Source organism: Vanellus vanellus (assembly GCF_965231255.1).
Source record: "Vanellus vanellus genome assembly, chromosome: 16".
Classification (NCBI taxonomy): domain Eukaryota; kingdom Metazoa; phylum Chordata; class Aves; order Charadriiformes; family Charadriidae; genus Vanellus; species Vanellus vanellus.
Genome location: NC_138921.1, coordinates 12,843,418 through 12,859,934, shown reverse-complemented (window position 1 = coordinate 12,859,934; position 16,517 = coordinate 12,843,418). Strand labels below are relative to the sequence as shown.

The window sequence follows — 16,517 nt, the reverse complement described above, 5'->3', positions numbered from 1 at the left end:
GGAGTTCAAGTCTCTACTCATCCACCAAGGGGTGATGACGACTCTCAAGGCCGATGTACTTGGAGAAGGGCAGTCTGCAACCCCCCAGTATCTCCCGCAGACCTGGGCTGCCCTGGGTGGGATGCAGGAGAAGCAGGAGGCACATCAGCCCCGAGGGAGGAGAGCCCCCGATGGCGTGACACTTCAGAAGCTGGTTCTCCCCATCCTGCCTGACCCACCAGGCCCAGCTGTGGGGACATCCGGCTGCTTGAGCCTGACATTCAATGAGCTTCTTGCTCAGGGAGCCCCAAAATGTGGGACCGCCTCAGCACCCCATTCCTTCCAGCAAGTTCCCGCTCACCAGCTTTTTGCCACCAACACCTGAGTCATACTTAAAACGCTGTGCCCGTGGTGAAATGCTTCACTGCTTGTTCCCTTCTCACTGGACCACAACTAACCACCACCCTGGTGGCTACAGCAAAACTGCAGCCAGGAGAGACAGAAAAGCTGCAAAGCTGTAGGAAGACCATCTAAGCAAGCCCAAATGATTTCGGCAGGATTTAAAGCGTCCATGGGGTCAAGCCTCAAATACCATGTGCAAAGACAGCCTGCAGAGGTGTAAGAGATCTGCCCAAGGCGAAGGCAAAATCAAACTGGGGGACAACCTCCCAAAACCAACAGAGAGTAAAGTGAATCCCTGGGTTTCCAGAAGAGGAGGGCAAACAGCAGCCACCCACCGGACAGGTGGGCTCAGAGGAACCGGGACTAAGTGGCCCAAGGGCTGAACCGTGTTCTCCGGCTGCAGGCACCGCTCTCGGTCAGCACGAGGCACGGTGATGGCAGGGCAGGGATGTCCATCTGGGAACATGCACAGGGCTCAATCTCCAGCGCTGTCAGTCTGCCACATCCCGCTTGCACCAGCCTCACACATTGTCTTCTTTAAGGAGGGGAGTGATACTGGAAGAGCATCGGCCACGGCAGCCAACAGCGGACAGCCGGCTTCCTCTGAACACCCAAAGCAATGCGAGATTGGAAGGGTTCCCCCCACCAACAAGGGGAAGACTGTCTCGCACCCACCACCACTGCGTGCCAGGTGGGGTACCAGGCAGGGAACCAAGGTGAGGGTCTTCCTTTCAGGCACAGCACACCCCTGTGCCGTCCTCTATTTATGACCTGTGCCCACGTTGCGGGCTTCACTTGTTTGCCTTCGGTCGTTCCTTCCCCCCAGCCCCTCACGCTGAGAGCCAGCTGCCTCTGCTCAAACCCATCAATCCCAGCCCAGGAACAGTGCCAAAGTGATTACAGATGCGCCCGGCACGAACCTGCCAAGGGGACTCAGCTGCAGAGCCGGCTGCTTTGCCACCCTCCCTTGTCCAGGCTTTGCTCTGCACCAGGCAGAGACAGAGCTATTTTTTGGGGTGGGCATCAATGACCAACCCAACCTGCTCCAGAAGCTCTAGGGTTTTGGCCCTTGAGCACCCGAGGAACCCTCAAGTGAGCAACCAAGTACCCATCAGGCGCTATTAGAGCAGATCCTCACACCACAAAGATGAAAAAGCAAAGCCCCCGTAGGAGAGATTTTTCAGGGTAGCGCCTAAAGATGCAGAGAAATAGTAGTTGGCTTTGCAAAAACAGACTAACACCTTCCCAACCCCAACGCCACCCAGTTTGAATGACTTCAATAAGTAATTACACTGGACTGAAAATTTCTGAAAATGCCCCCCACCCTGCATCCCCAGATGCCCCCAAATATTTTTTTAATGAGTGTATATCCCAGCATTCTGGCACAAACGCCAAAATGAACTAAACTTAAGTAGTATTTTTAGCTTTATTACCCAGTATAATTTTTGCAAAAGTTCAGTTTTTCAGATGTTACAGGGGAAAGGGATGAAATGTAAGTTGGGTCTGTTACAAAACAAAGTTTCTTTTTATGGCATGCCAAAACTTGACCATTCGTGTCGAAAGTGAAGTAACTGTGATAAGCATTCGGATGTGTATCTGGACGTGACAACCTTGGTTAACATTTACCCACATTCATGTGATTGTCAACACAAAAATAAGTTTGGAGAGTTTGAAACATTTGTAAGCCAAAGCGAGATGCTCAGATAACCACACCAGATTAGGCATGCGGTACAGCAGACACCACGGCCTGCAGGGTTTTTTTTAAGTTACATGGAAGAACGAAGATACATGTTTTTAAAATACCATATTCAGACATTGAAACCTTCATTTTACTGGAGAGCAGAACTGGTTCTCTTCTCCATTTTGCGAACCACAAGTAGCGTTAAAATAAAAAACAGGCAGGAGCATGTTGCTGGGTCCTCTTTACCCATCTCCCCCAAATTTAGCTTAGTCTGACCCACTTCCAACTTCACCGTGTTACTCTGCGCTAAGAAATCAAAGCAAGCCCAGGCAATGGAACAGGCTGCAATAAATTACTCGTCATCAGAAGTGACATTACCCTCTGCACGCGCAGGTGCGCCAGGCACAATCCAGAAGAGCACATCCAGGAGGGCAGATGCAAAACTAACCAAGCTGAACCCAACCCATCCTGTCTACGTCTATGCCCTTATGCATCCAGCACCCGGAGGTCTTTCTCCTCTCCCCTAACAATTATGATTTGAGAGAAAGATTCATCTCTGTGACTCTGCACAGGTTTTATTCTCAGCCCGACTAAGGAATAAGCATTAAAAAAAAAAAAAAAGCTTTGCATAAATCTACTGTGGCAAGGCTCTTATTTCACTGCCAGGCCAGTATTTTCCAAAACCACTAAGCATCAAATGCAGAAGAGAAACTGTGAGAGCGCAGCGTTTTGTGACAAAACAGAGAGCGAGAGTGATGGTCTTCAGAACAGATCGGCTCCTGTGGTTACAGCATCTACGGCATTTCCAGCCACACAGCGCTTGCCTGCATAGCACCCAAAAACACCGCCAGCCTCCCACGGGAAGCGACGAAAGAAAATGGGGACACGGGGAGAGTCGCGGGGGGAGCAGACAGGAAAAAAGCAGCTCAGAGAAAGTTGCGAGGGGAATGCAGAAAAAGAAACAGAAACCATGAACGCGGGGAGGAAGGGCAGCAGAAGAGGAAGCGGAGACGCGTGGTGGAAATGAGCTCTTCTCACTCCTCCCTTCAGCCTCGGCAGCCACAGACCAAACCCGACCACACAGCTTTATTTTCTACACTGAAGAAAGCCCATGCAACCAGTCACAGCGACGTGTAACTTCACAGAAGTGAGGGGGTTGGGGTTTTTTATTTTTTTTTCCTTTTGGTGTTTTGAAGATGTCTTTAAAATGCGTGACAGCCCAAGGGAAGAAACCAGAAGGCAAAGGTGCCACTTGCATTAGCACAACGAAGCGAAGACCGGCACAGAGACTGAGCACAGTCAGTACCGATACACAACATCACATTGCCCGAGGTCTCGCACAGCCCTCCTCCGCATCACAGCGCTGCGCAAAACACTCGCTACCGCAGTCGGGACGCCCGTGGCCCGGGGGGAGGCGGTACCTCTCATTGCCGGGCTGGAACTCGGAGAGCAGGGACGGCCTCCGCCGCTGCGGCTGCATGATAGACCCCGGCGGGAGGTGGGAAGCGAAATCCCTGGAATGATGCTGGTACTCCAACAGCGCGACGTCCTGCAGAAACAAACAGAGAAGAGCTCGTTAGGCTGGTGGCAACTCTCAAGCAAGCAGCAAACGCCGGCAACTCAGAACAAAGCAGATAGATACTCCTCCTTTGAAGCACTTGGGTGCTGGACCACACAGCTCAGTGCTTTCTGCCCCCCAAAAGGGTTCCCATTAAGCCCCAGTCCCACAACGTGTTGGGATGGAAGCTCAGGCCCAGGTCCAAACTGCCTCCAGCCTTGCAGCGGGGCGCGCACGGGCTGGCTGCTGGGATGGGACCCCAGCAAGCTGGACCCAGCCACCGGGCACGCACACCAGGATTTTTGGCAGCCAAGCAGTCCTGATGCCAGCTTCAAATCCAAGAGGAAGAACGGGTAGGAAGAAAATGAAAAGTCACAGGATACTTTCAGCTTCAATAATCCACACAGCGGTATGAAGAAAGAAAAAAGAAAATAAAATAAAAAAGAAGAGAAATCACAAATGTGATCTTGAGAGTGTCCCTTTAAACACAGCTCCCCTGGGTTGAGCTCAAGGGGTTTGAAAGGACAGTTTGCTACTTATTATGTGTACGTCCCTTTTGTTCCTTGACCCTTGGAGAGTACAGTACAGTATGTTCCTGATTTTAATTAAATAAGAAGCCCTCCTGCTCTGTGCCACAGACTGATTCCAGCAACAGTATTTTAGCAGCTACGCTCAACTGCTATTTTTTATTTGGAGATAGATACTTGACCAGAAGACTAATCATCTAATTAACTAAGACCTTCAGCTATGGCATAGAAAGCCCTGCCACAGAATATCCCTGGTAACACTGACACACATTTATGTGAGAACCAATCCCACCTGGGAGTCTATTTCGAACAGTTCTGAACTGGAACAAAAGAGCTCCAAGTCCCTCAAAAAGGAAAAAGAAATTTCAGAGTCTAAGAAAAAATAATAAAAAAAAAAAAATAATCAATAAATAAAATCGTCCGTGCATTCAGCTGGGGGTGTGGGCAGGGGACTCTCAGCTCTAACAGCTGCAACAGAAATTATTTGATCCACTGTAGTGAAGACTGACATGCTCCAGTAGGAGGGAAGCTGGAGAAGTGCCCCAGCGAGGTGCGTGGCAGGCACAGAAAGGATTTGAGAGCTTAAATAGCACCAATCTGCGCCCAGAGACCCCCTCTCCCACACCGTAAGCGAACGGGGCAGCCCGGCACTGGATGCCATGCTCTCCTCCAGCCGGCTGCGGAGCAGAAGGGAACATCAAAGCCCAACATCTTTGGCCACCAGAGGGTAAAACAAGATGTTTGCACAGCAGCTTTCTGGAAAGCCAGCAAGAAAAAATGAAATTATAAGCACTCAGTCCGGGGGGGGGGGGCAAGAAAAGCTCTTTCTCCCCTTCCCCCTGTTCAGGCCCTCTCGCATAAAAGCGGAAAAGGCCAAATATCAGATGGAGGAGGAAAGGGACCAGTGGTGTCTGATGGCCACCACTGCTCCTTGTGCTCAGGAAGGTGCACCAGTTTTTGGAACCAGGTTCATTTCCCCCCAGCATCAGGCAATAGTGGGGTGCCGCTGCTTTTCTGTTCTGACTGATCTTGGGAAACGCCAGGAACCAGGGACCTGTGCCAGCCCCACACTCCTGGTCTCTACCTCCAGCCTGGCCAATTGAGACCTCGGGCTCTGGGGCAAGGGGTGTCTTCAGACAGGTTCTTGCGACGTAAGGAGGGCATTAGTGGAACAGCATCTCCTCATCCTCATAGCGATGTTCTCCTTCTGCTGTAAATCCAGGTGTTAAGAGAGGATGCTACCCTGTGATGCTGCTTTTTCTTCATCCATACAGGAGGCTCTGGGGGGCTTCAGGACAGAATATGCCATAGGTCCAACCACAGATGGGACAAACTCAGAAATCTGAAGCAGAGGAGCCTGTCAGCTCCTAGAGCTCCAGCAAAAGCAGAATTGCTGCCTACAATGAGCTTCCCCATGTTTGTGCTCATCCTGGTTTTAAACTTGAAAAAAAAAAAAAAAAAAGCGCGGTGGAGCTCCTGACATCCACCTACATAACGAACACACCATGTCTGGGAAGACACACCAATAGGCCCACAACTGGGACCGTCACCTTCTGTGGGCGTATAAACAAGAATTACCCGTCTGGGAGGCTCGAAGGCTGTGCCCTTGAGAAGAAAAAAGGCTCTTGCGTGTCCCGAGAACCATCTGTTATTCCTTTCCCCCTGCCCACACTCAGCTGAGCTTTGCCTTTTCCTCCTCTATCCCCCATCAGAAAAGTGCTGGTGGAGCTCAGAGCTTGCTGGCGTGGCCTGAAGTGACGGGGAAGCTCGTTACACGGGGCCGTTAGCTCAGGACCGGGATGGCAGACGTGCCTCTCCAGCTTCCCCGCCGAGGGCAAGGCTGGCGAGCACCAGCTCCTGCTTCTCCAGACATCGCCCAGCTCACTCTGCCCTGCTCCGCTGGGCTCACATCAGCATTTGGTTTTACCAGAAGAAAACGTAACCTAAAAATTAGCGAGGAGGATTAAAGTTGACAAATTTCTGTGCCCTGCGATGAACTGTCAAAGGAACCACGGGAGACCTGGCAGGACGTAGGTGGTTTAATTGCTCAGAATGTCACTGTAGTAAATTGCACTGTGAGCTATGACTGTGTTTTTCAAAATGCAAATGTTGGAAAGGTTTACGAGCTGCCTTCAGAAGAGGCTCCAGTTGTGTTTAGCGGTGTTTTAAAGACGTATGCTGGGAGGCACCTCGCTGCCAGCGCCGCCGCACCGTCCGGGTGCGGGCAGAGACGAGGGAGAGGTGTCCGGTGGGCGCCATGTGAATTCCCCACCGCCGAAGCGCGCAGCACAAGAGTGATTTAGTCCCCATCCCGACCTAAAATTTCTAATGCAGCCTTGGCACCTGCTCAAGGGCAGCTGTAAGACACTTGAAATAAAGCCACTCAAAACTCGGCAGCCCCAACCTACGCACTGCTCCTCTTCCTCTCCATTGCTTTGTTGGTTTATGCTCAATTCTACTTTTTGCTCATCCTCTCCCTCCTTCTCACTTTGCATCTCTCCTGTCCTCTGCAAACCCTCCTCCCCCCCCCCCCCCCCCCCCCCCCCCCCAAGTCTGCTGACATGTCAGAGCCCCTTCTCCAGGGCCCTCAATTGTCCCATCACCTCTGGTCAGGACTTTGTTCCCTTCAGCCCAACCTTCCTGTTGTTCCTCATGGTTCAGGTGCTCCCACACAGATGTACTTTATGGAAGTTTTGCAGAATTTCATAAATCCAGTAAGTGTCATGCAACAGAAACGAAGGAAGCAGAAAGACCATGGGTCAGGGGCTCTGGCACATCAACAGATTTGGGGGTTGGGAGAAGGGTTTGCAGAGGGCAGGAAGAGACACACAGAGAAGACGAGCACCTTTGCCGTTTCTGTTGATAGAAATTAAGCTTCTTTACTCAGGCAAAGGAGGGGGAATGTTTCCAAAACAAACCAAAGCAAAGCAACCAAAACCACTTTGGAAGTCTCAATGTCAAGACCTTATTATTCTCCTGATAAAACAGCAACTTCCCAAAATATAACCCTGGGTGAAAGGAACTGTGTCCCCTCTAACCATGTAGGCAGAGTATAAACAAACAGACTCGAGTTCCCTCTCTCCCATGACTGCACCATGTAGAGCCGTGGATGGTTTGAGAGAGGCTGTGGGCGAGCGATGTGGGGCTGAGCTGCCACGGTCAGGGTTACACCTTTCCAGCCCACACACACCTCCGGCAACTGCTCTCTACCGGCCACCACAGCAGAGCTTTACTCCGGCCGGTCCCTGGGGCACCCATCCTCTCCGGCAGAAGGAACTCCATACAATGCCACGAGAGCAGCTGGAAAGCTCATCTGAACTGGGGAGATATGAGCCAGGCACAGCCAGCACAGAGGTCCCCCCAAAACAGCTCCTACTGTGGAGCACTGATGGGAGAATCGCACCCTCCAGCACAGACATTTGTCCCCCGGCAGCTCCGCAACACAACCCCTCTACGCACGTCCTTGCTCTGGTGCCTCCTGCTCCTGCCACGACCCACCCACCGATGCCCGCCCGGCCAACCCGCGCTCAACCAAGGACAACAGTGGGCCCAGGCCAAGAGCAGACTTGGAAAACTGTGGAAGTCACCCAGCCAGGAGAGGAAGGTTGGGTCCCTGTCGCTGGGAGCAGCTTGACGTCCACATGCAGTGAAGAGATTGGGTTGTCTCTATCTTCCAGACTCAGAAATCCATCGCTGTCTTTGTCCTTCACAAGTCAGCTGGTACTACACCATGCTGGATCGCTGCCCCAGCCCTGACCATCAGCCTTGCACGCAACAGACAGACACTTCAAAACCAGCAAGCCACATCTCCAAAGCCTAGGGTGAAGCCAGCTAACTTAAAATTAGAAAAAAACGACAAGGAAAATCTACATTATTCAGTTTCAACTGATGCACCTGCGCTAGCTCCTGAGCACATCACTGGAGATGGACACCGAGCGTGCTTCCAGTGCCATAAATCACCCCGGCAGAGCCATAGAGCACAAGGCCAATGTTTAGAGAAATAAAATGCTACAGAGCCAAAAGCAGCCTCATTAAAACACAGTCCTTCATGGACCAGATCGAAGACGTACCTGGGCACAGCCAGAGGTGCCAAAAGTGTCCTCTGCTGCCAGCGAGGAAGGGTAGACACATCCACGCTGCCCCTGCCCGGGGTGCTGGGAGGGGGAGCTGCTGAAAGCACTCCCCGTCTCAGGGTCTTTTTGTGTTATGACTTGATTTGGGAGCACCGAGAGCGCCGTCTCCTTCCCCTTTCTGGAAAACCCTCTGACCCTAAATAACCTGAGTCTATCAGGCTCGTTTAGATACACTAATCAAAAAACCCTTGGCAGCACAAAACCACAAGCAGCCCCACAGAAGAAAACAAAAGCCTTTTTCTCCCCCTCCCCCCCCCCTTTTTTTTTTTAACGTTTTTTGAAAGCATTCAGCCTGCTGCCTTACCTACCCTAATGTCTCCAGCGAAATCTTCTGTGCCACCCCCTGACCTCAGGGTAACCCACACACTAAACTAATAACTGCACGCAGCCGCGCAGCCTTTCTGCCTCTCTCGCTTTCTGTTTTGAACGCGTGCGCTGGCTGGTGTGCTTCGTTTCTCCTTCCCCTGCTCACAGCCGCCCGGGTCCGTGCTGCCCGACCCCAACGCAGAGGAAGAAAGGGAGGTTTGAGGGCGATGCTGGAAGCAGCCCCCGGCGCTGACCCGCAGCACGCAGAGCCAGACAATGCTATGCCACAGCCAAGGGCAGCTCTGACCCTCCTCTCTCCCAGCTCCAGCGTAGAGCACATCCATACGGACAAGGCATCTACCGACTGCTCCATCCAGATGGCATTCCCACGGCTGGAAGAATTAGCCCCCGAGGAGAAGACCCTGCAGACACGAGGCCTGCAGAAGGGAAGCCTGGAGCTGGTCTTGCAACCCAAAGGCGAACCGCTCCTCCTCTCTTCCTCCCACCAGCAGAAAAACAAGGGCAAACGCCCAGTGCTTCTGGCTTCCTTGGAAAACAGCTCCGGAGCAAACCCCCGGAGACCTCAAGCACAGCCAGACGAGCACCTGCAGCACAGCCCAAAGCGTTTAGATCCGTTCCCCCCCACCGCTTACCATGACTTCAGCCCACGACTCACCCCGCCGAGTTTCGCCGCTAAGACAGCTTCGCTTAAAAACCACCGGGCTCTTGTTTTGCAGTGACGCCGAGGAGGAGCAGTCCCGGGGTCAGACACCACATCCGCCAGCTGGGCCGGCTCCCCGGCAGCGGGTGGCACTTGTGCCACCAAGCCACCGCTAATCACGGCGTCGGGCGCAGGCAGCGCCTCACCTGCGGAGCTCCCCGGGCCACGGGAGCCCTCGCCCAGCTCCCAGCCGCTGTCCCACACTGTCCTCGTCACCTCTGGCAGGCAGGCAAACAGGCCAGGGCACCGCACGCGCGCTCACCGCAGAGCAAATCCCAGCTCTGCGCCTCCTCCACCAAGGATTAGGTCGTGGGCTGTTCATTACGAGTTCGCCCAGCGTCGTATTGCCAATAATCTTTATTTCTTAACGACGCGCTATTTCTGCTGAGGCACTCCCCAAGTGTTTCACCTAAACGAGGCGGATTAATAATGGCGTGGTCCAAATAGCGAGCAAGAAAACAACACCAAATCATCCCTATTTATTTCACTATTTATAAATTGTCCCTTACCTAATTTCAGAAGAGGATGCCTGGCCCGTTCCTGCTGCTCGAGAGCAACACGCGTGCTGTTGTGGGAACTCCTTTTAACCGCAGGGGAAGGGATGGGTGAGGGCAGCGGGGTTGGTCCTCCGCACACCGTGGCACGAGTGGCAGGCAGAGCCAGAGCTGGGCACTTCACAGCTGCTGCCCTGCCATGTCCCACGTTCCTCTTGTCCCCCCAGCATCATCCAGCTGGCTCTGGGGGATCTGGGAACCTCACTCCACCCCACACCTCACCTTCATCCTGGGTGTACTGGTTTCCACTGGTATTTCCCATGAGGAGAGGTGAAAGTGGCTGCAGACAGCAGTGCCCGGAGCAGCGCCCACACCAGCAACGTCCTCCATCCCTCTCCTCCTCCTGCGTTTCTGCTGGTGTTTCCCCAAATCAGAGAATGCCCTGTGCTTCTGATGCCCAGAGCTGTTCCCTCTACACCAAGGATGGCCAGAGGGGACACACAAGTCAGAGCAGCCCAACGCGGTGGCCAAGACTTGAGCACGCAGCCTCGGACGGCAGAGCCACCCTGTCCCCCCAAGAAGCACACAGCAGGTCGCACATCCCACATCCCCGGGAACACACAGCCAACATGGAGCAGCACATCCCAACTTCAAACCTGCCAGGGCCTCTGACCATCCGGCAATTCATTTGTGCAACAAGCTGCTTCTTGAGCCCCTTTGATGCACCCTGGGGCAGCAGGAGGCTGGGCTAGCAATCGGTGCCACCTGCGAGCCAAGCAGGACCAGCTCTCCAGTCCAAGGCGGGGTGGCCAAAGCGCTATGGCCAGAGACAGGGGATGCCGCCAACCCCTGCTTTGCACGCCCTGACCTTTGAAAAAAGAAGTGGATTCAAACCTTCTGCCAGCAGCGAGCGTGACCTATTTTAGCAATAAAAGGAAAAGCTCTCTGGTGCCTGGATACCCCTTGGCACCGGCAGCACAGCAGTTGCTCATCAGACCGAGAAATGCACTTTTCAGCCTTCACCTGGAGAAAAATCTTTTTTCCCAAAGCCGATTCAGATAAGAGAAAGGGGGAAGGTTTGGAAGGAACCGGGGTGGTGGCAGAGCCATCGCTGCACGAGCTCCAGACGCAGCACAGGCTGCGAGGGGACCGGCATGGCATACAGCCCATGGTCCTCAGCTTCCCTGGCAAAGAGGAGCCATCCTCCGCCACTGGAAACCTCCACTGAAGTGCAAAGGAGGTGGTTATTGATCAAAAGAGGTTGTCCACAAGTACATTGCTGTCTGCTTCACTTCCTCCCCAAAACCTTGGGAGGAGCTCACTGCAGATTTAAAAAAAAAACAAAAAAAAACAAAAAAACAAAAACACCAAACCAAAAAAAACACACATAACAAAAAACAAAAACACAAAAAACCCAAACAACAACTCCTCCACAATCAGCTCTACTGTTGAAGATAAGGTCAGTGATAAAAACCTGGCTGAATACATGCATTTTTATCTTGCCTACGGGGATGCAACATGTGCTGAAAAGACAAATGCCCTTATTGTTCTGACACAGTCTCGTTGCCATCCATCTCTCAAACGCTGCTGGCTTGGCCTTTTGTTTTAGGAGGTGACCACACTGCGCGTGGCCCCTTCTTGGAAGGCATCGATTTCTGCTGCCGTCCCCGCACTGAGGCCACGTCTGCTGCCAGCACCATTAGCGTCTGTACCAGCTGCACAGTAATGCATCCTTCCCGACGTCCTCTCCCCCGCCCCTCCAGCAAACCGGAGCTGTCAGCGGCGTTTAGCTGTCCCATCTGAATATGCCATTCATGGAGAAGAAGTCACGTCTTGGTGGGGGCAGCTCTCAGCTGCTGTGGCTCCCCTGTCATCTGACCAGTGCCGGGTGCTGGAGCCAGCCGCCAGCCCTCTCCCTGGCAGCCAGAGGTGTCCAAAGAGCAGCAGCTCATCCATTACAGTGCTGCTTTTGAGTCTCTTTCCATCACAAGACTTTTGTCCCAGTCGCATCCAGGCGCCCTTGAGCCAGGGATGACCCGTCTTCCCCTTCCTCCGTTCCCCACGCCTGGTGCTCTGCTTCCTGAAGCCACTTGTGGTCACGAACACCCACGTGGGATGAGCAGCTCTCTTTTCACACAACAAACCCAAAATCTTCCACCTTAAAGGCACCGAGTCATTCTGTTCATCATCGCATCCCTTCTGCAGCATAGTCCCCCACCACCTCCCACACAACACCCATAACCTATCTGCAGGTCTACGTAGGACCCTTTTGTCTTTCCACCTCCCTCATCGAGCGCTCCTGCACTCCTTACGCCTCTACAGCAAATCCTCCAAGTCAAAGAACCTGACTTGCTCAGCGTTTTGAATAAACGTGGTGTCAGTGACAACCAGCAAAAGCCCCCAGTCCTGCAGATGGTGTCTGCATGGGCTGGTGGGGACGTGGGCAGAGTCAGGCTAGCACTGCAGGCAAAGGCTTTCCGTCTCCCGAAGTGGCTTTAGTGGGTCTCTACCATTGCCAAACCACATGTGCAGAAGAAGTTTTTTCTTCCCCTGCGGATTTACAATCTCAAGATCAACCAAAAGCAAAGCATCACCTTCTGCACCAAATCACGTCCAAATAGCAGATTAGGGAGCAGCCATAGAAGTTTACAGTAGCTTGAAGAAAAAGAACTGTTTTGGATAGAAGCTTTATCCTAGAGAAAATGAGCTTTAAATACAAACTGCTGTAAGCCAACTCCTTCCTGCCAATGGAAGAGAGACCCCGGGGCAGGGAATTAGGTGTCCTGTTCCATCACCTCCATGCTCTCCCAGTCCCACAGCAGAAAGCCAATTTTCCCAAATCCACTGCTGAGCCGCTCAGAGCTCATGCAATCCTTCACTGGCAGCCTCAAGGTACTTCAAGAGAGATTGCACCGAGTTCTTGTGACAGACCTCATCAGAGTTAGTATTTCCAAGGCACGGTTTTGATTTCCAAGTCACTCCTTAGAACATTAGCTGGGGCCCAGCAGGCAGAATTCGGGATGCGAATCTCTGGCACGAACCGCCCCCTGCTCAGCGGCGCAGCTGGTCGCAGGAGGCTTTGCTTTGCGCTCGGAGGTGGTTGGAGAAGGCTCTTTGCAGCCTTGGGGGATTTCAGCATTTGGCACCGTAAGCTCTTCCGTTCTGCGAGTTCCTGGAGCACCGACACAGACTGGCATTTTGCTTCCAGCAGATAAAAGTGTGAATAACTACTCCAAGGAAAACCGACACAGCGGCGAAGGCGCCTTGTGCTTGTAACGCAAACCACGCTGCCTCTCTGCAGGCTTACCTGGCGCCGCCTTGCCACGCCGACCGCGTCACTGCAGAGCGGAGCCGGCTCCTGCCATCTCAGGAGCTTCCATCTCCTTACAGCACCTTCCACGGTAGGACGCGGGGTTTAACTCGCCCTGCTGGGAGGAGGAGTCTGGGCAGGGAAGGCAGTCGATTGCCCCCAGGCCGCCATTTGGCTAGGACACCAAACCCCCACACAAGTCTGCCCCAAACTCTTGTCTCTGGGTCAGACAGCCAAGGAACTTATTTATCACGGGCCAAAAAACCCCCAAGCGATGGGGCTGGGACGCTCCTGCACAAGTGCTGTTTTGCAAACGGGGAGTTTAACAAAGGAACTATGGAGCTGCTGCCAGACAGGAGAGGTGGCACGGGACGGGGCACGAAGGTCTCAAAGCTGGAACAGAGGGGTTAAGCTCACTTTGCCATCTCGGCTGAGCAGTGTTCGGGGAACAGGGCCAAACAGCACCCAGGAGCCATGCCGGGCGCCTCCTGTTTCACGGGGAGGGGATGGTGCTCCCCAGTGGGGACTCAGGTGATGACGGAACACCAATTTCATATGCGTGTACACACACCCCAGTCCTACCAATCCCCCAACCTGTTTAGCATGTCTAGTAGGTAAAACACAAGAAGCACCCCAAAAGCAGAAGCTGTTTTGGCAGAGAGGTGGCCACGCAAGGACACCTTGTGTGCCCCGACCCCCAGCGTCTCCTGCGGTTGATACCACCCTGCGGCACCCCCCGCCTGCATCCCGAGCCGCATCGCTCCCACAGCGCTAAAATGTCAGGGCCCTAACGGGAGAAGGATGACTGGTAAGGAGGGCACAGCAAGGAACTGGATCCAAGGGAGAGGATGAGAGGGGAACCCTTCCGTGCCCAGGGAATATCGATCACGAAGGTGCTTTAAAAGGAAAAGGGGACACGCGCTACGCAGGGAAATCGATCTGTTTACAGAAAATATCTGCAGGTTGCCTGAAAATGAATGTCCTTCATGTGAAGGTTCCCTTTCGGAGAGCATGAACTTTGGACACATTAGAAGGTTAAGCGTGTAGGTAATGTGTTTTTTCACCTTTAGCTAAAGGTCACGGAGCATTCAAACAATTCCTCTGTTCCCAAGCTGAACATGACAGAAGACAACTACAAGCTACCAACGTTAAAGCTAATTAATTTGGAAACCTAAGACGTTTCCCCCGCAGTTTGGCCAAGAACCACGCAGTGCTCTTAAGAAGGAGCTGTTGATTATTGCTGATTTTAGTTTTACCTAAAGAAAATCAAACAAACCAAAACCTTTTCACCAAGCTTCCATCTTCCCTTAAAACGCATGCACACTTATCAAAAAATTACTTGTAAAAAAAACCTTGACAAGATGAAATTAAATCTGGGGTCATTACAAAATATCGCACCATTTTCACGTCCTGCCTCCCTGGCAGCTCTTGGGACCAGATGCCTCTCGGTGAGGAGAAAGAAAAGGACACACCGATCCAGATGGGGACTGACCTACCCTGCAGAAGAGCCCGTTCGCTGCATCCCAGCTCGGTTTGGATCAGACCCACGGGTTCACAGCCCTGCCCACAGCTGGCACCTAAGAGCAAACCCAGCCAACAAACATCCTCACTCAACTGGTACTGGATCTTCTCCACCAGCTCCAAACTCAGCAGTAAGTCCTGGAACATGCTGCTGGAAGATAGCGCCCATACGTACAAAGCTTATTTCTGTTTGCTCGCTTGAAACACGTCTTTTTCCTCATTTTGTTGGATACCCCCTTGGGTTTTCTACTATGGGAGAAGAAAAATGCCCAAGCCCGCTTCCACTGCCTTCTGCCCCCTCACAACATCCCCTCTCACTTGCCTCATCTGTGAAATTGAACAGCTGCAATCCTTTAAATCACTTTTCATAAAGTGTCTCCGAGCCTAAAATAATGTCACGGCTCATTTCTGCGCTCAGTATTCCTGCCGCGCCGCATTTCTCTGGGTGCGACCGTCACAGTTGGACTGCGATTATTTATTTCTATCAGAGCAGCATTTGCAGCCCTGCCGTGCTCGGCCCCGCGCACGCGCCCAGGAGGTGACCCAGGGCGTTTCCACTGCCCGGATAAGGATCCCCGGGCTGACGAATTCCCGGTTCTCGGGAAAGGATGTCGTGGAAGGCAGCAAACCAGAACCTAATTAGATGCAAGACATGCCAGTGGCAGGTTGGTTTTGGCCTCTCTTGCTTTCTTCCAAACAAGCTCTCACTGTGCAAACACACCCCATGACAAAACTGACCTGGCCGAGACATGCAAGCAAATACCGCTGCCTTTTAATATTAAACAGCGCAGCAACTTCAAAGCAACCGGGCTCTCCTCTCCCAAGCAGTCCCACCGGAGATCAGCTCCAGCCCCAGAGCCATGGCCAGCTTCCAGCTCACGGCGCCGCCGAGCAGGAGACACGCGTTTGCAAACAGCTGAGAGCGGCAGGGCAGATCGTGCAGGGACACGCTCGAAGAAAACGCTCTGCCTACCCCTCCCGAGGGGAGGCAAGGCGCGCTGGGTTTGGGGGGGGGCTGGCACGCATCTCCCCAGAGGAGCCTTTCAGCTTTCCATCCCGAAAAAAAAAAATATCTCAGCTCGGACCTCTCCTGCATCCAGACACCTAGAAGGTATCACTTAACTTCGGAAGATTACATGCGGCTGTAAAAATAGCTTCTAGAAGCAAACGCCAGCAACTTCTTCCAACATTAATACGATAGAATAAAACCAGTATTCACTCCAGCCAGAGAGCAGGGCAGGTTGGAGAAACCCAGAGCTCCCTCTGACTTGCAAACAACTGTTCCGCTTGGTTCGTTCTGCCGTTGCAACACTAAAGGGAAGCAACCGGGGTTTGCAGGAGACAGGGACTCAACACCCCGAGCCCAGGAGCCTTTCGCACTCTTCTGAAATCCACCTCCACATCGGGTATTGAGATTTCTTTGGTTTGTTTTTAAATCACTGTTTTGCAACCACTGCAGATCTCGCTCACCTGCTCACATCCTCCTCCTCGGGTTTCTGATAAAAAGAGAACTGGGATTTTCTTTTTGAGACAAATGCTCTCCCTCTGTCCCACCTCCCAAACACACACGCTCGCACCGACGGGATCAAAACTCCCGTAAATCGAACCAGGTCAGCATGTCTCATAGCCTGGATGAAAAGCTTCTTTGTGCAGAAGCACGCAGGCCCCGAGCGATCCAGACGAGCCAGCTAACGCTGCCAAACGCTCGTCCTGCACCCTCCTTAACGGTCCCGCTTCAAAGCCTTTCCAAACGCCGGCTCTGCTCCCTGCGCCGCTCTGTCCAAGCCCAGCAAAGAGGTCAGACGAGGGAATTTCACCCCTTCGTTGACGCTGTGGGGATTTTCAGGCTTTCCAGTCAAACCCTAAAATCATCACAGCAGGAATT

The 16,517-nt window shown here is 52.9% G+C and overlaps 1 protein-coding gene across 1 annotated transcript in view; it reads right to left on the bottom strand.

The window, feature by feature from the left end:
- Positions 1-16,517, bottom strand: part of NCOR2 (nuclear receptor corepressor 2) — a 258,054-nt gene that overhangs the window by 164,119 nt on the left and 77,418 nt on the right. The window contains exon 3 of the mRNA XM_082491424.1: positions 3,484-3,611. Coding sequence (XP_082347550.1) covers positions 3,484-3,611 — 128 coding nt within the window. The remainder of the gene's footprint in view (positions 1-3,483; positions 3,612-16,517) is intronic.